Source organism: Heterocephalus glaber, unplaced genomic scaffold (genome assembly GCF_053883595.1).
Source record: "Heterocephalus glaber isolate CG9 unplaced genomic scaffold, H.glaber_assembly_v1.0 deba00001553, whole genome shotgun sequence".
Taxonomy (NCBI): Eukaryota; Metazoa; Chordata; class Mammalia; order Rodentia; family Bathyergidae; genus Heterocephalus; species Heterocephalus glaber.
The window spans coordinates 18,038,850-18,063,737 of record NW_028258344.1 but is presented as its reverse complement, the minus strand read 5'-3'; the positions used below and the strand labels follow the sequence as shown (position 1 = coordinate 18,063,737).

Sequence of the window (24,888 nt, the reverse complement as noted above, 5' to 3'; positions counted from 1 at the left end):
ATTCTATTGAATTTAATATCAAAGTTAATACTGACACATTTATGTTAATGTCCAATTTTTTTCATTGTATGGAGGGCAAAATATATTTAACTTTTTGGTGGGGGGAGGTGCTGGGGATTGAACCCAGGGGTCTCATGCATGCTATACCTGTACTCTACCACTGAGCTGACGCTCTCAACCCCTCAAATATGTTTCACTTTAGCTAACAAATCACCAAGAAGTAATGAAGCAGCTCTCTCCAACTAGATAGATAGATCACAAATACATTTAAGTTATATAAAACCTAAAAGAAAAAAACTATAATTATTATATCTCGAAATTAAATGGTCAGTAATTTTGGAAGTCATATCTGGAATGTGGGCAAGAACCAAGAAATAAGCTGAAATAGTTGTAGAGAATTCTCCTTCAAATTGTACAACATTCCTCTACTAGATAGCTCCCATAGTGTACTTGTAACCAGTTCATCTGACCTGGACTGAGAAACTGCTTTCTTTTTGGACACAATTCTAAAACTTGGGCTCTCTGGTTTTTTTGTCTGTAGTAGATTAAAAGCAACAAAAAGTAGGAGACAGTGAGAGAATGACACAGGGTGATTAAACATACTTATCCTATCATTCTGGACACTTTCTGAAGCAGTTCTGGAAGTTCTTTTTCATCAGTGTCTTTAGTTGCACTGTTATGACTATCTCGATGTACAGAATCTATTTAAAACATTTACCTTTCATGGTGAATTTGATTTTGGGGATGAGCTAAAAGCCACACAGTACCAGATCCAGTGAATAAGGTAGAACTCAATAGCAGCATTCACTATGCTTTCTGAGCATATTGAAAGGATACTCACAAAAGAGGACTTGCAGACCTGCTTCAGAAAGTGGGAAGAGTGATGCGACAAGTGTGTTGAGATTAAGAGGAAATATTTTGAGGGGGATTAATGGCAGTGTGTCTTTTACTGTAGTAAAAAAGTTAAACATTCACCATATAGTTCAATCATACCTTGTACACAAGAGCCTATTGGTGAGCCGGGGATTTAGCTCAGTGGCACAGCGCCTGCCTGACAAGTGCAAGGTCCTGAGTTCAATCCCCAGTACCAAAACCAAAAAAACAGCGTATTGGTCCCAGCAAGAAATGACAGGAAAATTGTGGAAAACCTGTAAAAAGTAATGACCATATACTAAAAATTATTAGCTCTTTTAAAGACCACTGCAAATACCAACAGTTTTGTAAGTTTTAGAAGTCCTTGGGTACGTCAGTGTATTATAATAGGGAATAATGTATACTAATGATAATCAAATGTGAACAATAGCAGTTAAATGTTTAGTATTTGCTGGTAAGTCAGTAAAACTTACACTTTTGTTTGAGAAGGATGTCACTCAAAGTGGTTAAATGGTGTTTAATTCAATAAACTTAAATTACTTGGAAAGTGTCTTATGATAAATTGCTTATCCTCAGTGATGATTGAGTGTTGAGATACTGTTGTTTTTATTCCCTTTCCTAATTGTTATCCAATATTAAAAAAATTTCAATATAATGTTAAATAGAAACCCAAATAGAATATCCTCTGTAAGTCAGAATTTTGAAGGAAACTAAAGTTTTGAGTATTCAGATTTTGGAAGGCACCTTTTCTCCAAAAGCTGGCATGGTAGAAAAGTAAGAAAGAGATTAAAGAAGGCTTAGGAATGTTCTTAGCTGATAGGTTAATAATTTGTTATTCTAGAAAGCTAGACATTTTTATTGCATATCAACATACCTTCTTAAGATTGTGAGAGTAAATATGTTTCTTTAAAACAACCTTTGTGTGATCTCTGTCAACATGCAATTAATTTTCACCTATTTGACTGTTTTTGAGAGGCTTCCGCAGGCAGAATCCTTCCTTCACAGGTTGTAAAATACAATAAGACACCCTCCTTACCTTGGAAATTGTAACTCTAGATGGCTTTTTAAGAATATAATTGGCTGTGCCCCTCAAAATAAAAAACCCAGTAAAAAAAAAAAATGGGCAGCTGAAATGAATACATACTTCCCAGAAATAAGTACAAATGGCCAATAAATACATGAAAAAATGATCAACATCGCTGGCCATTCAAGAAATGCAAATTAAAACAACACTGAGATTTTCAGCTTACTCTGGAAAGAATGGCTATCATCAAGAAATCAAATAATAACAAATAGGGGAGAGACTGTGGGGAAAAGGAACCCTTTTACATTGTTGGTTGGGATATAACTAGTATAGTTCAACCACTGTGGAAATCAGTATGGAGATTCTTCAGAAAACTGAAACTAGAAAATCAATTTGATCCAGCTGTTCCCATTTGAGGTATCTTCCCCAAAGAGTTAAAAATCATTGTGTTACAGTGATACATGCATACATATATTTATAGCACAATTCATAAGAAGTAAGTTTTAGAAATGGCCCATATGCCCATCAACAGATGAATAGATAAGGAAAATGTGTCTATACACAATGGAGTACTACTCTGCCATAAAGAAAGTTAAACTTGAGGCATTCATAAATAAAGTGAGACCATATTATTAAGCAAAATAAATCAGATCACAGTATTAAGTGAAATAAATCAGACACACAAGCTTAAATGTCACATGGTTTCTCTTATATAAGAAGCCCAAAATATAAATAAAGAGCAGAATAAAAGATAATAGGAAGTAGGGAGATGTTTTTCAAATGGGAAGGGAACAAGACATGGAAGGAGGGGAAAGAAAAGGGAGGAAAGAAAAAGAACTGAAAGAAAAATATGGAAATAGAGCTTTTGGAAATGGGAAGGGGACCAAGAGATGGAAGGAACAGGGTGGGCTGGGAGCAGTAGGGAATGAAAAAAAGAATTAAGTTGTGTTATGTGTATGTACTAACTTCCCATGATAAATGTAATCATTATATAATTCAAACGTACTAATTTCTAAAAATCTAATAGGGTGTGTTTTATATTTTTAGTTTTGTGTTTTGAAAGACATGGGGGAAACCATAATTAGAATTCTCTGTTTTAAAGTAATAAAAACAATTTTGATTATGAATTGAATGCGTTTGTCCAGATTTCTTTCAACTTGAGTTGATTAGAAGTATCCTAAATGAATATTTCTTATATACTTTTTTTTTTCAGTTTATTCATTTTATTGGCAAATGTATTTCCTTTCTTTTTTTTTTGTTAAATTCTTTTATTGGTACATTGTAGGTATACAACACAATTACATTTCTCATTGGGAGTTGTACCTTTACATAATGCATCTTGGTTCTTATTTTTTCCCCATTCCTAGCCCTCCCTTCATGCCTTCCACCCTTCCCAATTTACAAAGACTTTATTTCCATTTTTTCCATTTCTCATCATTTTTCCTTTCCCTTCTCTTCTTTCCCCTGCCCCTCGCACTGTCCCTACCCCTTTGGACCTTTTCTTCCTATTTTACATTATCGATTATTCATTCTAATCATTGGTACATTTTAGGTATACAATATAATGACATTCATCATTGGAAATTTGCACCTTTACATATTCTCTCTTGGTTCTTATTTTTTCACCCTTGCCCAGCCCTCCCTTCAACCCCTGCAGTCCTCCCTATTGACAAAGATTTTGTTCCTATTTTTCCATTTTCTCATATTAATCCCATTCCCTTCTATCCTTTCCTCTAGCCCTCCCACTTCCTTCCCCTTTGCCCCTTTTCTTCCTATTTCACATGACCTATTATACATTTTAGTCCTTATTTACACTTTCAGTTTCTCACACCAGAGAAACTATTCAGCATTTATACATGTGTTTCCTATTTCTTTCACTTAAGAGTATCACCTCAATGTGTATCCACTTAGCTATAAATGTCTCTAATTTCTCATTTTTTATGGCTGAATAGTACTCCATTTTATAAAAAACCCACATTTTCTTTGTCCAGTCTCCACCAGTTGATGGGCATTTGGGCTGTTTCCAAGTTTTAGCTATCACAAACTGTGCTGCTATGAACATGGGTGCACATATATCACTGTGGTATGATTCTTTTAATTCTTTGGGGAAGATCTCCAGCAGTGGAATAGCAGGGTCAAATGGGATTTCCAGTCCTAGTTCTTTGAGGTATCTCCATACTGATTTCCACAGTGGTTGCACCAGTCTACACTCCCACCAGCAGTGGAGCAGGGTTCCTCTTTCCCCACAGCCCTGCCAGCATTTGTTATTGGTTGATTTCATGATAGCAGCCATTCTTTCTGGAGTGAAGTGGAATCTCAGCGTTGTTTTCATTTGCATCTCTCAAATGACCAGTGATGTTGAACATTTTTTCATGTATTTATTTGCTATTTCTACTTCTTTGTGTGAGAAATGTCTGTTCATTTCAGATGCCCATTTTCAGATTGGGTCTTTAAATTTGGGAGGTCTTATCTTTTTAAGTTCTTTATAGATTCGAGATAGTAGACCTTTGTCTGAGGAAAAGCAGTTGAAGATTTTTTCCCACATTGTGGATTGTCTCTTCACACTGCTGGTGGCTTCTCTTGCTGTGCAGAAGCTTTTTAATAAGAAGAGATCCCATTTGTTGATTGTTTGTGTTAGTTCATGGGCAACATCCCCTGCTCCTGGGTAGGAAGGATTAATATAGTGAAAATAGCCATACTTCCAAAACTGCTGTATAGATTTAATGCAATTCCAATTGAGATCCCAGCAGCATACTTCATGGACCTTGAGAAAACAATCCAAAAATTCATTTGGAACAAGAAGAGACCCAGAATAGCAAAAGCAATACTAGGTAACAGAAACATGGCAGGGAGTATCACAATCCTCAACCTGCAGCTATACTCCAAAGCTACTGTGATAAAAACAGCATGGTACTGTCAAAGAAACAGACCTGAGGACCAGTGGAACAGATCAGAAGATGTAGAAGCAAGGCCAGACACACTCAGCCATCTCATCTTCGATAAAGGAGCCAAACACCCTCACTGGAGGAAAGATAGCCTCTTTAATAAATGGTGCTGGAAAAATTGGGCTTGAACTTGCCAAAGATTAAAACTAGACCTGTATCTCTCACCATGCACTAAACTAAAATCGAAGTGGATTAAAGATCTAAATATTAAAATAGAAACTCTGAACCAGTTGGAACAGAGGTTAGGTAGAACTCTTGAAGACATCGGTGTAGCAAAAGATTTTATGAACTTCTTATATACTTTTATAGCTTTCTTATAGAAATGCTACTATCTTTGCATAATTCTCAGTATCAATTTTGATGATAAGAATAGTAAGAAAGATTGATGCTATATGAACATGTCTTGGGTGTCTGCATGTTTCTTAATATTTTACTTGTATTTAACAGGTTATCAAAGAGAGTGGACCACCACACATGAAGAGCTTTGTCACTCGGGTGTCAGTGGGAGAGTTCTCTGCAGAAGGAGAGGGAAATAGCAAAAAGCTCTCCAAGAAGCGTGCTGCAACCATTGTTTTACAAGAGCTTAAAAAACTTCCACCTCTTCCTGTGGTGGAAAAGCCAAAACTATTTTTTAAAAAACGTCCTAAAACAATAGTAAAGGTCAGTATATACTGTGAACAGCCAGTTTTACTGTGAGTTGCTACACATAAAAGATTTCCTTAAGGATAGCTCTTGAACCTGTATATTATACCCAGACCATGAATCAGGGTAGGACACAGGAGTCTAAATTAATGACATTTATTTTTTGCTGTTTAAACACCCATGTATCTACATTTGTCCATATAACAATAATACCTTAGATATGTATAGTTTTCTGTGGTTAAAAATGTATTTTCCTATTCATGTCTTTCAGTAAAATCCTCTATATGATTGTGTAAGATAGATAATATTCCTTTTTTTACAAATAAGATTTTACAAAACATGTTCAAAGAATTCACTCACTTATATTCGGCTATGGTGTCGAATAGCCTGAATTGCTCTGATCTCTAATCCAGTGTTCCTTGGGCTGCAACACTGCTGCATAGTAACTTCTTAGGATATCATGAATTGGTAACAGGATACAGAGTAATAATCATGAATAATACAACAGGGACAGCAGCAGCAGGTAGAAATTATAAGGCACTCTATGTGCTGGACTTTGTCCCAGTACTTTGTGTCCTTTACCACATTTACTCCTCATAGCAGCCCTGTGAGGTCCATGGTATTGTTTCTATTCATTCAGGCATGTATACTTTGCCAAAGAATATAGAACACACAGCTTTTGAAGATTTTGTGACTTTTCAAGGTGATGTGACTATTGGATCACATTTTATTTACATTAAAAAGGAGAGAAAAGGACCAGGGATTTAGCTCAGTGGTTCTGTCACCTGCCTCACAAGCTCAAAGTCCCGAGTTCCATCCCCAGTACCAAAAAAGAAAAAAACAAAAAAACATAAACAAAAAAAGGAGAGAAAAAAGGACAAAAGTCAAAGGCATGAATGAGTTAATATTTAGTACAAAACAGTGGCCGTGAGTGCTTAGTATGGATGACATGAATGGAGTTATCATCCTCTGTTTCTATAGAAAGGTTTAAATTGTTAGCTTTTCCATTAGCAGCTCAGCCTCACTTGTTTAGCAGACTTATGATTAGGGGGCTACAAATCAAGAATTACAAATAGTTATATTTAATCCTTGACAAACTTCTTTTGTTTAGATTGTGCAATTGCATTACTTAGATGTTTTTATAGGTTTTGTACCTTTGCTTTATTTAAAAATATATATGTATATAATTAAATATTTGAATACTGGCATTACTTCACTTAGAACAAACAGGTTTTGTATTTTTTGAAATAGTAGGGTATATTATATGTAAGTTAGACAAAAAAAAATTCTAGGTAGATCCACTCGTCATGGGTCATTGGTGGTCCCAAAGAGGACTGATATTCATTCGTATGTATTCTAGCCATGCAGTCAGGGAATAGGACATAGCTATGAAGAGCATGACTTTCAGAGTCAATTTTGAATGTGAATCCCTATGACCTGAGCAAATTACTGTACAATTTGCTAATTGTACATTTCATTTATAAAGTGGGAATATAAACTGTACTTGCTTCCTGATATTTTTGTCTTAACTGAACACACAAAATGCTTTAGTTATTATTATTTATTATTACTATTAATGTCTTAGTCACTTTCCTGTTGCCAAGACAAAATACCCAACATCTGCAGCTTAAAGGAGGAAGAGGTTTATTGTAACTCGTGGTTTCAGTCCACAGTCGCCTGGCTCCAAGGCAGAAATAGGATTGCAGAGGGGCATGGCAGAGGAAAAGGTGCTCAACCCATAGCAGCCAGGAAGCAGGGAGAGAAGGGAGGAGCCAGGGACAAGAAATCACCCTTTCAAGTCACGCTACCAGTGAGGGATGCACCTCCAACCGAGCCCCACCTCCTAGTAGCACACTCAGCTCTGAACTCATCAGTGGATGGATCCTCTGATGAATATAGCACCCCCATGATCCATCACCTTCCGAAAGGCCTTCCTCTGAATACATGAGACTTTTGGGGGACATTTTAAGTCTAAACCAGAACAAATAATGTAAGTAATAATTAATGCATAGTAACTTGATATTTTGTGTCTAATACTGTGTGTTTGTACTTTGTATGTACGTGAATATACCCATGATGTATTTCCTTAAATTTGTTAATATATAAAATCTATAGCTTTTCTATGATGGAAGTACAGTGCTTTATATCAGAATGGCAGTATAAACTAGACACAGTAATTTCCATTTAATTTATTAAATGAAATCTAATTTTAATAAATTAAGAATACTAAGCAGTTAAACTAGATGATCTATATATATAGTACTATAGTAGGATATAATTCTAACTCTTATCTTTGTTAATATAATGTAGAGGTAAGAATCAGGAATTCTTTTGTTTGTTCTTTGTTTTTTGAGGCAGGGTCTCTTTATGTAGTTCAGGCTGGCCTTGAACTTACTATGAAGTCTAGGCTGGTCTCAAACTCATGGTGAGCCTCCTGCCTCAGCCTTCCAAGTACTGGTATTGCAGGCATGTGCCACCCTGCCCAGTTAGGAATTATTAAAATGATTTGCTACTGGGCTGGGGATTTAGCTCAGTGGTGCCATGCCTTCCTTGTAAGCATAAGGTCCTGAGTTCGATCCCTGAAAAAAAAAAGTTTGCCACTGCTTCCAATATATAAGCATATTATTCTGAAACTATCCATTATTCAGATCTTACCTAAAACTTGACTTCTTCAGGGCAGCCTTGTCTGAAACCCTTATATGGACCACACTTGGAATTACTTGCATATGTCTTATGTAAAATAAAGTCTATAGGTATCCTGTGAAATTTAAGGTTATTTTGAGAAAGCAACATGTGTATAATGCATTGGAATCTATAAATTTAAGTATAATCTTACCTTGTAATGTGCCAATTTATGGATCCATTTAGAATAGTATCTTGATTTTTCTTCTTTGTATGGCTGATACTTCCAGGGTCTACAATTTTTTATGTTCAGTAGAAGTAGAGAAAATATTTGTGCTGGTTACAATGCCACATACTCCTAATCCCAGTTACTCAGAAGGATGAAGCAGGGGAATGGTGGGTTGGAGGCCAGCTCAGAAGAATGAGGGGGAAGGATCGTAGATTGAAGGTCAACCTGTGCAATTTAGGGAGACTGTTTCAAAATTTTAAAAAGGAAGGAAGGAAGGAAGGAAACATTGGTGATGAGTTGTCATGATTTTATTTAAAATATTAAAACTATCACATTGTTTCATGATCCCCCTGTCATTCTGTGATGTATGAGCTACTATCCCCATTTTATAGATAGGGCATTGTGTTTCAGAAACTTAACTGAGATCTCATTGCAGAGTCGGATTTCAGATCCAGCCGTGTTTGACTGCAGTGCCCATTTGAAACTAGTTAACTGAACTTCTTTTAGATTTTAAGTTTATTCTGTAGAGTTATGCTGTTAACATGTGAAATTTCCCTGGCAATGTCTTTATGTTTTATTCTGTCCTTTAATATAATTCTTTTCTATAAGATGAAACTTCAGAGAAGGCTTTCCAGTGTTGGAGATAAAATTTTCCAGACACAGCTTTTATAATTATGGCAGTCCTTACTAATGTAAGACTTCATATCCAAGGAATAACTTAATTGTCATGTGTTCATAGTTAATTTTAGTCAAAGAAAGAAACCAAGGCATTCTTAGTGCTCTCAGAATTTCATCCTTACATAAATTTGATTTATATATCTGGTTCTTTGTCATTGAAATCTTTATCAATGATAATTTCTTTGGCATTTAAAGACATTCTTATGAGAGTCAAGTTTTAAAAAAAACCAAAACCAAGATATGATAGATACATGTAACCACTCCCCAAGATGATTATAAAAAGTGTGAATTGCAAGCATGTACTAATAAGATAAAAATTTTAAAAAGAAAATGTCACAAATTCATTAAAAAAAAGGAATAAAAACAACATTCCACTACATATTTATTTATTTGAACATCTTCATACACTAGGCATACTTCTAGTCCCATACTCAAAGTCCTCTTTACCTTTTCATTGGACTCTCATTCTTAGACTTATCAGTTGTGCCTGTATTAGTCTTTTCCCCAAACCCCTTTGTCATACCCCTTATAATTTAATTTTTATATTTCATTTACTTTATGATTTTTAATTATAAATCTTCATAATTTACTCTTATTTATCTTCTCTAGTCACAGTTTTGGGTTGTGTGAGTGTGGAGGGGAGAACTGCTGTTTCTTTAAGGATCCCGTAATAAGCTTTACAAACGTATTTTGAAACATTTTCTTAAATTGTTTTTTAGGCTGGACCAGAATATGGTCAAGGAATGAACCCCATTAGCCGCCTGGCTCAAATTCAACAGGCGAAAAAGGAAAAGGAGCCAGATTATGTTTTACTTTCAGAAAGAGGAATGCCTCGACGTCGAGAATTTGTGATGCAGGTATTTATAACATCTATATTAGAAGTTTCCAAAACTACTGAAAACTTTTACAAGTGCCAGGTTGGAACAGAGATGTGAGGGAAAAGACAAATTAGAATTTAGCAGCAGAAAGTGAAACTATGTTTACATTTCATTCCTGCCAGGCTTCACCTATCAACTTGGTGGAAACGTACAAGTGTCATGGACATGTTAAACTAGACAACATAAGTTTTGGAAGGGCTTGTGAGTTCACACAGTTTATTTACCACAGTTTATCATTTAATGCCTATCTTTTAACTATGCATGTTACATTTTGCAACCAGAGTCCATTAACTACTGAGCATTGGAGGAAAATGGAATTAGAAACAATTTAGAAGGATGAATGTATGGGAAAAAGCCAAGAGCATGAATTTGCTGGCTAGCTAACCATAGTGGGGAAGGAGGGACTCAGAACTGCTGAGAAATCTAATTGCTGAATTGTATAGCTGGGAAAATTGAAGGATGCCTACTAATATATTGGCAGGCAGGTGGGAGCTAGGAATGAGGAAGAATACCTAAAGGTTTTCCTTGTTTTAAAATCATACCTATTCAGCTTCATTTTTCAATTCACGCTACAACATTGATGAAATCTTGGTTTTAATTTGTTACTATGAAAATTTCAATCAAATCTATAGATGGAGAGGGCATAGTGTAATGGACCCCAATTTGCCCATTTCCCAAACACAAGAATTAAGATTTTTGCCACCCTAGATTCAGGGGTTAGTTTTTTCTTCCTCCCTTTCTTCCTTCCCCCTCTTCCTTCTTTGAAATATTTTGAAGCTGATTTCTAACCATGTGTCATTTCAGCCTTAGATGCTTAGTTATAGGTCTAAAAAAATAAAATTTATTAGAATCGTATAAGACCCAGTTTATATAAACTTTTGTTCCTAATTTTAAAAATAATTCATTTGTCAAAGAAACTTTTTGTATTCAAATCCAAGGATGTTATCTTTCATATAATCCAAATAAAATCAGCAGATATATGTTGCAGACATTCTGACATTCAAATACAGTTTCTCATATTGATTAAATTTTCATGAGCTAAGTTTTGCCTTCTCTTTTTATTTTTTAATCTCCATATTTCCTTATTTCATAGTACTCAGTACAGTGGTTTGTAAATAGTAGGACCTTAATAACCATTTGCTGTACATTTGTTGGCTGCCTACTTGAGTAAGCTTTTAGTAGAAATACAAACATATGATATAGTCACAGATGAACCACTGCTAGGAACCCAGATGTCCAAAGAGGGAATTCTCCCATGGTTAGCGAATGTGTTATTGTCTAGCTGTCATTAGGATTCAGAAGAGTGTTGTTGTAGTATTTTCACTTGGTCGAATATATTAATCATTTTTTCTCTAACATTCTTTGCTTTTAAGAATACTAGAATGTATTAGGTGTAGTGGTGCATAATTGTAATCCCCGAACTGAGGGAGGCTGAGGCAAGAGGATGATAAATTTGAGTACCATTTGGGCAATTTAGCAAGGCCCTTTCTCAAAATAAAAGTTAAAAATCGGCTGACGATATAGCTCAGTAGTAGAGTACCCCTGGGTTTGAATCCCAGTTCTGCTAATAAATGAATAGAATAGAAGGATATATTCTTTGAATTTCAAAAGTTGAAAAAATTACCTAAATTTTAGACCTGTATTAGAAATATAACCTGGTTTTGACTTTATTAAACAATTCATTTTTATGGAATGTATTGAATGCCTCTTTTAAAGAGGAATTTAGAGTATCTGAGGCCATATTTCATTTTATGGGTATTCATAAACATTTTGGTCAAATGGGGACATTTGGCTGTGCTTTTAAATGTTTCCACACTGAATTCATATTGTTTTTTCCCCTTTTGGAAGCCCCAGTAGATTCATTATAATATTGCAGCAACTTTATCAAAGTAAAAGCTTTTGTATAAATTCCTTTAACATTGTTATCACATGTTATAATTAAGGTAGATGGAACTATCTGTAGATAATTTGCATATTTTTATCTATCACCAAAAAAAGAGAAGGCTAGTTTGTATATTATAAAAGGAATGGAGTTATGTGTGTTGATTAGTAGATAAACAAAATAAAATCTCTGATGACATTATTTAGGTAGTTCCAAAGAAAATTTCTTAAAGCTTTTTCTTTTCTTTTTTAGGGGAGGAATAGTTTGAACTTTTCAAACAGAGAATAATAATAACTAAATTGCCTATCAGTACACTATAATATTATGTATCATACACTATTAACATTTCTACCTGTGATTAAAATCTCAGTTGTTAAAAATTATATGAACCAAATATCATCACTTTTATTCAGTGAAAGATAATGAATTAAGTTTTTAGCAATTGCTATTTTAAAATTTGTTTTTGTTTCTAAGTTTTTGGAGGACCTAACTCCTAAATGATTTGATTAAAGACCAAAATTTGTCTAAGTTTACTACAGTAATGGAGCTTTTTCACTGATAGAAGTCAACATTTTAATGTAAAAATCTTATCTACAACACTTAAAAAAATGTTCAGGGCCGGGGATTTAGCTCAGTGGTGCCACCCCCTGCCTTGGAAGCACAAGGTCCTAAGTTCGATCCCCGATACCAAAAAAAATTTTTTTTTCAAATTTTCTAGGAAGATTACTATGAAATTTGCATATACCCTTACTGGACTTTTATAATAAAGTGATATTTTGAGTGACCACTGTTTTTGTTAGCAGAGAATGAAAGTCCTTCAGCAGTGTGGTCTTTTCAGTACTAACAGGTTACTCCCAAATAACTACCCACAACCTACTGAATTATGCAGTTAGAGAAACTTGTATGAGGCAAGGGATAAGTGGGAAAATGATTCTGGGGAAACACCTGTTCTGTAGGAGGTAAGTCTCGAAAGTATTAGAATTGGTCATAGGGCAATCTGGCAGCTCAGGCACATGGTCATTGTAGGGTGGGAACCACATTGCAGCTGACAAGTCCAAGAACAGGAGTCTGGAGACAAAGACCTGAGTAGATAAATGAGCTTTAGGGATAAAGCAGCAGAAAAGTTGAATGAGATTCAGTGTGGTATGGATAGCATGTAAAAACAAATTAAAATTTTTGTAGTTATTTACTGCTCAGTGATTTTTTCCTTCTGTTTAGTTTGGCAAGGCTTTTGACCCTCAGAGCAGTAGAGGAAGCTTCTGACACAGCTGATCTAATCTTTTCTCTAATAAACACTCCAGCAAATTATGAGGGCTGGTAAAGCTGTGGAATGAACCAAGCCCTGGAAAATATAACAGGTAGTGGAGGTGACTGTAGCCAGGGATTGGAGCATGTTATCCATATAGCCTGTTTTTTGAGATCAGATTCAGGCAAACCGTGCTGTGTATCAGTGCTTCTCACATCAAGGTCTATAGACAACTTCTGATTTGTAATAATGTGACATTTTCTGGCAATGACGTGTTTTAAAAACATTTCACAGATTTCAACTGTAGGATTTATAATAGTTGTTAAACTCTGTAATGAATACCTTTTCAATGTTTTGTATGTTGCAAGAACTGTCATTTAAAAGAATACGTTTGTCCTATCATTTGCATGTTTATGTTTAAGATGATATTTTGCTGCCGTTATGTTGCAAATCCCTGATTCTTTTGGTTCACTAAAACTTAAAGGTAGTGATGGAGGAAATAGTTACACAAATAAAATAGTAGTATAAGAATAAATAACCAACAGTAAAGTATGGATATAAAATGGAAATCTGTGTTTGGGGCAAGTGAAACAACCAATGTTATGATTTTGCACAAGCTCAAAAAGAAAAGTGTGATTAGGAGTATCATGGTATGTACCTGAAAACTGGATTGACTGCATGATCTGTGCATTCATTGTTAACATCCACTGTATTGTCATTGTGAAATTTTGTTAAAGTGAATGAAGCTTTTGAGGCTTTCTAGTTTTTTTTCTTTTTAAATGACATCTAGTAACATAATCTAACTTAAAATATGGATTGCCTGTTCAGCTCTCTTGCTTGGTTTCCTAATGGATTTTTAAAAAATGAATTTCTAGGAATCCACTGTATGTTCTGGATGTGATCTTTTTGCATTTCAAATACTGTCCCTTAAGTTGTGACTTTCCTTCCCTTTTTCCTGTTTTAATAGTGATTTTGTTTTAGAAACAGAAAAGTGTGTGTGTGTGTGTGTGCGCGCGCGTGCATGCATGCATGTGCCCGTGGGTATGTATGTGTGTATGTGTCTACTGGTGCTAGGGATTGAACCCAGGGCCTTTGGTGAGCTATATCCTCAACTCTTTTTAAATTTTTTATTTTGAGCCAGGGTCTTGCAAAGTCACTAAGTTGCCTGAGCTGAGTTCAAAGTTGTGATCCTTCTGCGCTTGCCTCCACCTCCCAGAGTGTGGGATTACAGGCCCACACTACTGTGCCTGGCTAGGAACAAAGTAATTTTAATGCAGTCAAATTTATGTCTTTTCCTTTCTGTTATATTTATAATAAGTCTAGACATCCAGACAAATAAGTACACCCACCTTGCTGTTCCTGCATAGGATATTGGCTATTCCTTAGCACTTCACATTATTGTGTAAATTTTGAAAACAGCTTTCAATTATTATAAAAATATGTGTAGAGTTTTGATTAAAATTCATTGAATTTATAGGTCAGTTTGAAGAGAAATGCTACATTACATTCTTATCTTCAGTTCATATACATGGCATATCATGTTTATTTGGATTTTCTTAATTTTTCTCATTGCTGCTTATTGTTTTTCTCTATAGAGGCCTTATACTTACTGATATTTGGTTTTTCATTTACTATAAGTGGTATCTTTAAATTTTTTATTTTCTGCTGTATGTCAGTGGAGTATAGAAATGCAGTTGGCTTTTGTGTGTTGGCCTTCTTATACAAAGAGCTTGTTACATTCTCAATAATTCTTATATCTATAAATATTCTTGGATTTCCTATCTATAAATTCATGTCTGTATATAATGGCAATTTTCCCATTTGATTTTTATACTTCTTTTTATTACTCTATCGAGGATTTGTTAGTGAAATAATAAAGAGCATTCTTGTCTTCTTTCTGATATCAGGATTTCAACACTAGTTATACTGTTTACTAAACTTTGCTGTAGATTTTTTTATAAAATGCTCTTTATCATATTAAAAGTTTCCTTTTCCTAGTTTACTGATATTTTCATTATGAACAAATGTTGTTTTCTCAAGTGCTTTTGCTCTATTTCTTAAGATGACCATATGGTTTTCTCTCCCCTACCTATTAATATTGTAGAGTCTATTGATTGATTTTGTTTGCCTTTCAAATGTTAAACTAACATTGTGTTTTAGAATAGAACCAACTTTGTCATGATTCTTCTTACTGCTTTATTACAGTGTTTAAAACTTTAGCATTTATATTCATGAGTGAAACTCTTCAGGGAATTTCCTTTCTTATACTGTTTTTGTTGGGTTTTGGAATCAAAGTAATGCCTCATAAAATAATGGTGAACTGATTCCTCTTTTCTAATTTTGGATGAGCTTGTGTAAGATTAGCAAATTCTTCAAGTATTGGGTAGAATTTTCTGGAGAAAATTTCAGGAGTTTTCTTTATGGAAAAGTTCTTTTTAAAAATTATGGTTTTAATGTCTTTAGTAGTTAGAGTCCTTTTTAGGCTCATTCTGTGATGATTTGGATAATTTGTATTGTTTTGAAATTTTTCTGTTTTGTCTAAATATTTTAAAAATTTAACATAAAATTTCTTATTTCTTAATGCTGCAAAAGCTGTAGTAGTCTACCTTTTTCAGTCTTGTTCCTTTTTTTTTTTTTTTTTTTTCCTTGATCTGTCTTTAGTTTATTACTCATTTCAGGGAACCAACTTCTGACTTTTAAACTTCTCTATTGTATTTTGTTATGGTTTAGAGCTAAATGGCACACAAAGCCTCATGTGTTTGGAAGGTAATTGGATTATGAGGGAATTATTTTCGCTGATTTGTTGTTGGGAGACAGGTTCTCATCGGAAGAGGCTGGTCACTTTGGGTGTGGCTGGAAGGGTATCTCTCTCTTCCTGGCTCCTCCCTCGACTGCTCTCTGCTTCCAGGATGCAATGAGGGGAGCAGCTATTCCTCTGCCATGCCTCTCTACCATGCATTCTGCCATGGAGCCAGCTGACTGTGGACTGAAACGTGAGCCAAAATAAATTCCTAAAGTTTTGAGTGTTAGGTATTGTGTCTCCGTGCCAGGAAATGTTAACTAAGACAACTTCATTTTCCATTTTCTTAATTTTTTATTCTTGTCTTTATTCTATTTTCTCTAGGTCTATTTTACTGCTGAATTTATAACTTCTTGAGATGGATAGTAAATCATTTTTTGCCTTTCTAGAAACTGTTGAGGTTATACATTTTCTTCTAGATTCTCCTTTTGCTGTGTTCTTCAAGTTTTGATATATTTTTATAATTATTTAAAAATTTTTAAAATTTCTATTAGAATATCTTCTTTTAGCCATGGATTATTTGGGTTATGTTGTTTAATTTCCAAAGTTGTGCTTTACTCTTTATTTCTCCCTTCATTTACAGAGACTACTGTATAAAAACAAATCATAGAGTAGTTGTGCATTTTCTCTGTCTCTTTGTGAATTTCTATTGTAATTCTGATTTTCAGTTTTCTAATTTTATTTTTATATCTGTAGTATCTCTTACCATAAGCATATGCATCTCTAAAACAGAATTACTAAACTCAGAAAATGTACATGTGGACCAACTCCCGACAATGAATGTAATCATTATGTACTTACTGCAAGTGTGTTCTAAAAAAAAAGAAAATATACATGTGAATATAAGATGGCTATTGTAAATTTAAATATATGTGTAGATATATTATCACACATGTATGTTTAAATTGCTCACCAAAGATAACCATGATATAGTTCACTGTTTACTGAGTAATTATGATTGATTGAGGACTGATTTACATAGATTAGCAATAAGTAGTTGGTGTTACCCTTGCTTTATTGATGAAGAACCTGAGGCTTAGAGGTGTTAAATAGTTAGCTAGGAAGTAGAGTTGAGTTTCATGTCCCAATCTAATTTGGAAACCTTTATTCTTAACACAGTATTATCATGACCCTCGTATATTAATTCCCTTCAAGAACTGTGTAATATAAATCTTCATAAACCTGGGATACAATATGAAGATTAATGTAAATTGCACTAATGTGAATTTCAGCCTTTTCAGTTTATTAATTGAAATAAAGAAGCTAAATGTAGTCATAAAGAACACGAACTGTTAAAATATACATTTTTCTTCTTATACAAGTAATAGAGGCTTAATGATTTTTTTAAAAAATCAAATAATAAATGTATAAGGAAGTAAAAAGTCCTCTAAGAGTCTGCCATGCTGAGATAACCCACCATTGACATTTTGAGCATCATTTCTCTATGTTTTTCTCTACATATACTTTCACTTGTGTATGTAACATCATCTAAGTGGTATTTTAACTTGCTATTTTACTTTGAACTGAATTTTATTTTATTTCTTTATTTTTTTTTTGGTACTGGAGATCGAACTCAGGACCTTGCACTTGTGAGGCAGGTGCATTGCCACTGAGCTAAATCCACGGCCCTTGAATTTTATATTTTTGAATGCTGGAGAATGGAATACATTGCTTTATAATGTAAGGAATTCTAGTTATGAAAGTAACTATCATTAATTTCTTTCTTTAATCTTAACAGGTCAAAGTAGGCAATGAAGTTGCTACTGGAACAGGACCCAATAAAAAGATAGCCAAAAAAAATGCTGCAGAAGCAATGCTGTTACAACTGGGCTATAAAGCATCTACTAGTCTTCAAGATCAACTCGATAAGGTGAGAACTAAGCTTTACATGTATGCATGCTTTCTATCAATTAAAGTGATTAACAAATTCTGATCTTAAATGGCATTATAGTATATGTCACTTTTAACATTTATTTCTGAGGCAGTACTATATATAAGATAGCTGTTCCAAGTACAAAATAACATCGACTTAAGGGGTGAGATAAGATATTAGCGAATAAAGGTAATCTTAAAATTAAAAGATACTGAAAATTTGTTATGTGGTTGTACATATTCTATATAATACCAATTTAATACTTTAAAATTTATTAATTGGTTGTTTTTGCTAGTCATTTTGTCTATACACATAGTCTTAATTTGTGTCTTCTAAGAACAGAGATTGTTAGGTTTATTTCTGGGTTTTTTGTTTTGTTTTGTTTTGTTTTATTTTTGGTACCATGGACTGAACTGTGGTCCTTGTGCTTGCAGAGCAGACGGCGGAACCACTGAGCTAAATCCCCGGCCCCGTTAGATTTATTTCTGGAATGTAGCTGAACATTGGAAATAAAAATTTTGACTTATTCCATTAGGGGAGGAACTATATTAGACACTCTGTAAATTAATTTTTTATTTACTTTAAATTTAAAGGTAAACTCAGAGGGTATTTGTTTTTGCCAAGGCTTGTGTTCATGACCCCCTATTTCTTCTGCAGCAGTTAATGACATCATTTACACCTAGGTCTTGCAAGAGCAGAGAACCCAGAATTCAGGACATGATAGATAACTTGGCAAGAATTGGCTTCATTTTATTTTGTATTACATTATCATTTTGATATCTATGTATATGTAGACATTATTTCTATGAAATATTTTATTTGTATGAAAATTCATAATAAAACAAGCTTAATAATTACTTTTATCAAAAGTAATATACTTTGGATCAGGCCTTTCTCATATAAAGATTGTTTCAGAGCTGTATTTTTTGTTAGAACTCATTTCTGAAGTTTAGAGTAAGAAACAGTCTTCTGGTTAAAAGAATTAGCTATACTATTTGAGGCAGCTATGATTCTCTTGAATGATAAAAAAATCACTTGTCTGTGTAGCATTGCTAGAGATTTCACTTGTTTTTATAACCTGCCTAGTCAATGCATTTTGTTCTTTTAAAAGTATTTATAATATGAAACCTAACACATGTTCAAGTTTCTGTAGATCTTAAATTGTGTATATGCTGCTTTAACTTAACACTTTTATATTGACTTAAAACTAGTGAGTGCTTTATAAAACTGTGTCAAAATAAATCTCTTCACAGATACTTATTTATAAGTTAAATAAAAGAAAACAATAAAATAGCACTAATTTCATTTATTTGAAAAACATTTTTTGCATACCCGCTGTATTAGTCAGGGTTCTCCAGAGAAACAGAAACAACATCTCCACATACACACAAACACACAGAGACATTTATTTTAAAGAGTAAGGAGGCTTGGCTAGTCCATAGTCTAGTGGAGAAGGCTGGCAGGCTGGCTGGAGACTCAGGAAAGAAAGAATTACAGTTTTGTTCCAAAGACAGTCTGCTGCTTAAAAAAAGACACTCTGCTGGAGAATTTCCTCTTGATCAAGGAGTTTGATCTTTTAGATCAGCCCCACTCGTATTGTGAACAGCATTCTACTTTACTTAAGGTTTACCAATTTAAATGTAAACCTCACCCAAAAGCTCTCCCACAGAACCATCCAGAATAATGTGTGATGAAGTATCTGGGCACCGTGGTCCAGATAAGTTGACACATAAAATTAACTGTCACACCCTCTAACTTCCAGGCAGCTATAACTGAAGATAAAGTGACTGAAACTTGGTTTTTACATTCAAGGAACTCAACCATTGAACTGTTGAGAGTGAGGGATTTTGATCATGTAACAAAAATTATGGTATCCTGGAACTGAGGGAACATGGGGTGAATCTGGAAGATCAGAAAAATCTGTTTTTATGTAAAGTAAAGAGCTTGGGGAATCATTTAAGACTTGAACATGAAAGTTCTTCAGAAGGTAATTCTCTAAGTAATGTGGAGAATGGATTTGAGCAGAGTGAGACTGAAGGTAGAGAGGAGACAGCAGTCAACTAGAGTTGTTCAGCTAAGAGATACAGAACATTTGAACTTAGACCATGGTAGAAAAGGGAGGCGAAGTGAGGGTGAAGACTGCAGAGATAACCAGAAATGTACTTGGCAGGTGTCAGTAGAGACAATACATGCAGTGTCATCAGAAACTATGGTGAATGTTTAAATTAAAAGATTTTATTACATTAAAAGATACACTGCCAGTACCCCCCCCCCCGAAAAAAACCCATTCCCCCTTGCTTCAAACACAATTATCCCATCATTCTGGCCACTTCTGAAACTGTTTTGGGAATCTTTAATTTCTTTAGTTGTGCTGTTATGGCTGCCTCGATGTCCTGAATCAATTCAAAACTTTTACCTTGGTCATTTTGACTTTGAGGAAGAGCCAGAAGTCCCATGGTGCCAGATCCAGTGAATAAGACAGAACTCGGCACAGCATTCATTGTATTTTTATCACACCTTGTAAAGACACTCACAAAAGCAGACTTCCAGAACTGCTTCAGAAAGTGGCAATGATGGGATAAGTGTGTTGACGTAAGGGAATATTTCGAGGAGGCTTAGAGGCAGTGCGTCTTTTACTGTAATAATTTTAAAAAGTAAAACATTCACCATATATTTCACTCACACCTCATACATGGGTGGATACAGGAGGAAGAAAGCGCAAAGAATACCTGCATAGTAGAGGAATGGAGAATGACTAGGTGGTAGTTTTGTGCTCAGAGAGATCCAATAAAAGTAGGAATTTAATACATTGATTTGTTTATAAGAAGATCTTTGGTATGTGTGGCAACAGCAATTTTTAAAATGTGCAAAAGCAGTTTTTAAAGTTTTAAAGTAATAGTCAAGACATATATATAGTTGAAAGAATTCAGAGTATAAACAGTGGGAAAAAATTTTGACTTTACTTTCTCATAATCCGAAGGGCATCTTTCATAATGAGTTAATATCTGTACAGCATTGTGAATAATGTTTGAAAGACAATGAATATTTTATAAGGGTTTGATAAGTGAAAATAAAATAAACATCCTTTCAAGGCTAGTCTATGCTTTTATACTAGTGTTCTCCCACTTAAAAAAAAATTCACATTTATTGATATGCAGTTCAGTGAACTTTTGTTTTTGAAGTTTTTTTTGACACTGAATCTCACTATGTAGTCCAGGCTGATCTTAAACTCACTGTGTAGTCCAGGCTGGCCTTGAACTTGTGGCAGTCCCACTGCTTCAGCCTCCCCAGTGCTGGGATTACAGGCATGCGCTACCACACTTGGCATTTCAACAAATTTTGACAAATATACTGTATATGCTTACTGATTAATCACTACCATAATTAAGATTTATAGCATTTTTGTTATCCATAAAAGTTCTCTAATGGTCCTTTGTAAATTTAATATGGCCCCTTGCCTAAATCTCCTGGTAAGCATTGATCTGTATTCTGTTCCTTTTTGTCTTTTTGAGAATGTCATACAAATTAAATTATACATTATATAGATGTGTGTGGTGTGTGGGAGGTGTCTGACTTCTTATTGCTTGCTATAATGCTTTTGAGAGTCATTCACTTTGTTGCATTTTTCATTAGCTTGCGTTTTATTCACATTTTGAAGCTATTATGAATAAAAGTGGTTACAAACTTTCATGTAGAGGTCTTTATTTGTATATATTCTGTTGTATCCTGTATGTATGTATTCATATAATAAGTGCATTTTTAATAAACACATAAGAAATCATGAAGGTGTTTTCCAGAGAGTCTGTACCATTGTGAATTCCTACCAGTAGTTTTAGATAGTTCTACTTCTAGGTTTTGGTGCTGTCAGTTTTGATTGCTTTGGTCATGTTGTCTCTTTGTATTTTTAATATGCATTTCTCTGATAATTAATGTTGAGTATCTTATCATATGTTTATTTCTTCCTTGAAGTTTATTTCTTCTTAGGACTTTTGCCTTTTATAAAAGTGGATGGTTTACTTACTTTTCAGGTCGTTAAAGAGTTTTTATGTACTTTGGATACAAGTCTTTTTTTCAGATATATATTTTACAATATGTTCTCCCCTTGTGTGACTTCTCTTTTTATTTTATAATGTTGTTTGAAGAACAAAAGTATTTATTTTTTGTGGTGCTGGAGATTGAACTCAGGGCCTTGTACTCACTGAGCAAGTACTCCAGCACCTACCCACACCCTGCTTCCTAAAAATGTTTAATTCTGATAGCATCTGCTTTATCAGAATTTTTTTTCATGATTTGTACTGTTTGGATCATATCTAAAGGAACTTTGTCTACTCTAAGGTGGCAATAATTTTCTTCTCTGCTTGTTTCCAGAAGTTTTTAGTTTTAGGTTTTACATTTAGGCCTGTGATATCCTTCTATCCATCCATCCATTTGTCTTTCTTTCTGTCTTAACTGTCTCTCTATGATGTGGATTGGACTCAGGGCCTTGCACATGTTAGACATGTGCTGTACCCTGGAGCTATACTCCTAGCCCATGTTTTATGTAATTTTTGAACAGAGGTGCTGGATTAAGATTGAAGCTGCTTCTCTACCTGCTTTTTTTCATCCCTTTCCTTTCTTTCTTTTTTTTTTTTTTAAAAACATTTGGCTGTTCAGCTGTTCTAGGACCATTTGAAAGATTACTGCTTTCTACATTGAATTTCTGTAGTACTTACGTTGAAAAATCAATTGACTACATATTTTGGATTTTTAAATTTTCTTCTAGTAATCTGTATTTCTTCTCTTAAACTGTTATAACTATACTGGTTATAGCTTTTTTTTTTTATTAAGGTTTGAAAATAGGTAAAATGAAAACTCCGTCTTTGTTCTGCTTTTTGAAGTGTTTTGGATACTCCAGAGACTGTGTTTCCACAAATATTTTAGAATAGTTTTCTACCAGAAGAAAGAAGAAAGTTGGTTGGAATTTTTATTGGGATCATGTTGATCCCACCTATATAGATCAATATTGTGTGAATTGATCTCTTAAGGATATTGAGTTTTCTTATCTAAAAAGTCTTATTTCTCCATTTATTTCGATTTTTAGAGATCTCTCCCTCATTCTAAATATTTTTCAGAGAAATAGCTTATATATTTTTATGTTTATCATTAAATATTTGGGTTTTAATGCTGTTGTTAATGCAATTGGTTTTTAATTCCAGTGTTTAATTTTTTATTGCTGCTAAATAGAAACACTTGATTTTATATATTGATATTGTGTCTTGTAACCTTTGTAAACTAGCTTACCAGAGTAGCTTATTTTTTAAAAAATTTGGAATTTTCTATTCCTGTGATCATGTCCTCTGTAAATAAAGCTTTGTTTCTTCCTTTCTAATCTATACAGCATTATTTATAAAGAATTAGGATATTTAGTCCAGGGTCACAAACCACTTTACTCTTTGTAAGCTCTTTGCTGTCTCTGCAGATTGAGTTTCAGCCACTCACACCTGCATGTTCATTTCCTGTCCAGGTTCTAGACTTTGATTGATGTATCTCTTCTGCTCTTTTCATATTCTGTGTGTATGTGATTATGTATTTATAGATTCTTGCATTATCAACTTATAGATATTTTGGGAAAGAGAAGAGACTACTTTTGTGATCAGTTTGACATGTTTAAACTGAAACCCAATAAAAGCAATTTCATTAAAGTTTAGGTATAGAAATTATATAGCAGTACCCTTGAGATTCAGTTGAAGGTGAAAAATTAGTACAGAGAATATAACTAATACTTTTATTTAGTTATCAATAGGAGAGGAATTAATAAAGGAGGAATGAAATGGTAAATTTATTATTACCAACGTGAATGGAGCCCTGAGAAGTGAGGGCCTGAAAGGATTTTTCTGATCAGCTTGCTCTTCCCCTCCCTAAAATGATTTGTTCCTCCATATCAATACTTGCCTCAAATGGACAGACTTCAGCTTTCCTCTCATTCTGTGATCTTGTATTGTACTTGAGAGGACATAAAAAGGAGAGCCTCCCTAGGCCACTCCTCAGCGTATTTGCATTTATAAACATTTGTTCTTCTTGCATCCTTTTATGATGGGGGAGCTGTCTTCATCCTACTTAAGTCCAGTCCATTTGTATATATCAGGAGTGGCTAGGGCCAGGGATTTAGCTCAGTGGTGCCACCACCTGCCTCGCAAGCAGAAGGACCCGAGTTCGATCTCCAGTGCCAAAAAAAAAGAGAACTCTGGAGTGGCTAGTCACTGTGAGGAACACATTAGAGAGGACTATATCATTTTTGGGTTAGAAGCTACAAATTTTAAATTATATCAATTTGTAAGTTTATACTGCCCTGGGAATTTTGGATGCAGAAGCAAACAAGACATTTAAATTTGAGATTGGCAGGATGGGTCTAGAGAAGGACAAAGGGATAAATAGTTGAGAACTGGAAGAAAATGTTTGATACATGAGTCAAATAAAGCAGATATGGAGGAAAGCTTTAAGTAGTATGATAGACTGAGAAAAAGCAAAGGCTTTGGATGACTTAGTGAAATTCAATTAGAAAAAGTATTTACAGAAATAAAGTGGTTCAGTTGTAAAATAGAAGAAATACAGAAAGTAAGATCTAGGAGATGATCTGTACTCTGTGTCTGCTGAGTTTCGCCTTTTCAGGACATGTATTGTTGTTAGTAATTACTTTGACCTTGTGCCTTTCCCCATATTGTCCTAATAATGCTCTCTGAAGGGGTGAGAAGTTTTGGCTTTAGGTATAGCTGTCTGAAGAAAATCATGTTATCTGCTGGTTAAAATTCGTAGTTACTTAAGTTTTTTTTAAAATGCAAAGTGAAAGAAGAAATTAGTATCATTGAATAAATCAGACTTTGATTCACTCCTTAAAAAAGAAAATCCCCTAGGTTAGAAAGGTTAGAATCTGTGGCTAATTGTGGAACTTCTCTGAGATTTTTGAAGCATAAACACCTTTCAAAGAACTTACTGGTTGTTAGCAGTTTGATAGGCACAAACTGTTTTGGAAGCATGAATAAAATTAAGGTAAGGAAGTAATGAAAAAAATTGAATATGTTTTCTTTCTGCTCTTTCTGATTTTCACATCAGTAACTATTTTAGCTGCTTTAAAAAATCTCTTGAAATACCTTTCTCTGTCACGTTTTGTTTCTTTCATTTATTCTTTGCAGTAGTCCTTTCCATCATGGCTGCTTTGA

The 24,888-nt window shown here is 34.2% G+C and overlaps 1 protein-coding gene across 14 annotated transcripts in view; it reads left to right on the top strand.

Moving 5' to 3' along the window:
- The window catches only part of Stau2 (staufen double-stranded RNA binding protein 2), a 282,856-nt gene that overhangs the window by 102,737 nt on the left and 155,231 nt on the right, over positions 1–24,888 (top strand). For all 14 annotated transcript variants that reach the window (XM_087190484.1, XM_087190479.1, XM_087190488.1 and 11 more), the window contains 3 exons: positions 5,290–5,502; positions 9,733–9,870; positions 17,558–17,689. In XM_087190484.1, the coding sequence (XP_087046610.1) occupies positions 5,290–5,502; positions 9,733–9,870; positions 17,558–17,689 (483 nt within the window). The remainder of the gene's footprint in view (positions 1–5,289; positions 5,503–9,732; positions 9,871–17,557; positions 17,690–24,888) is intronic.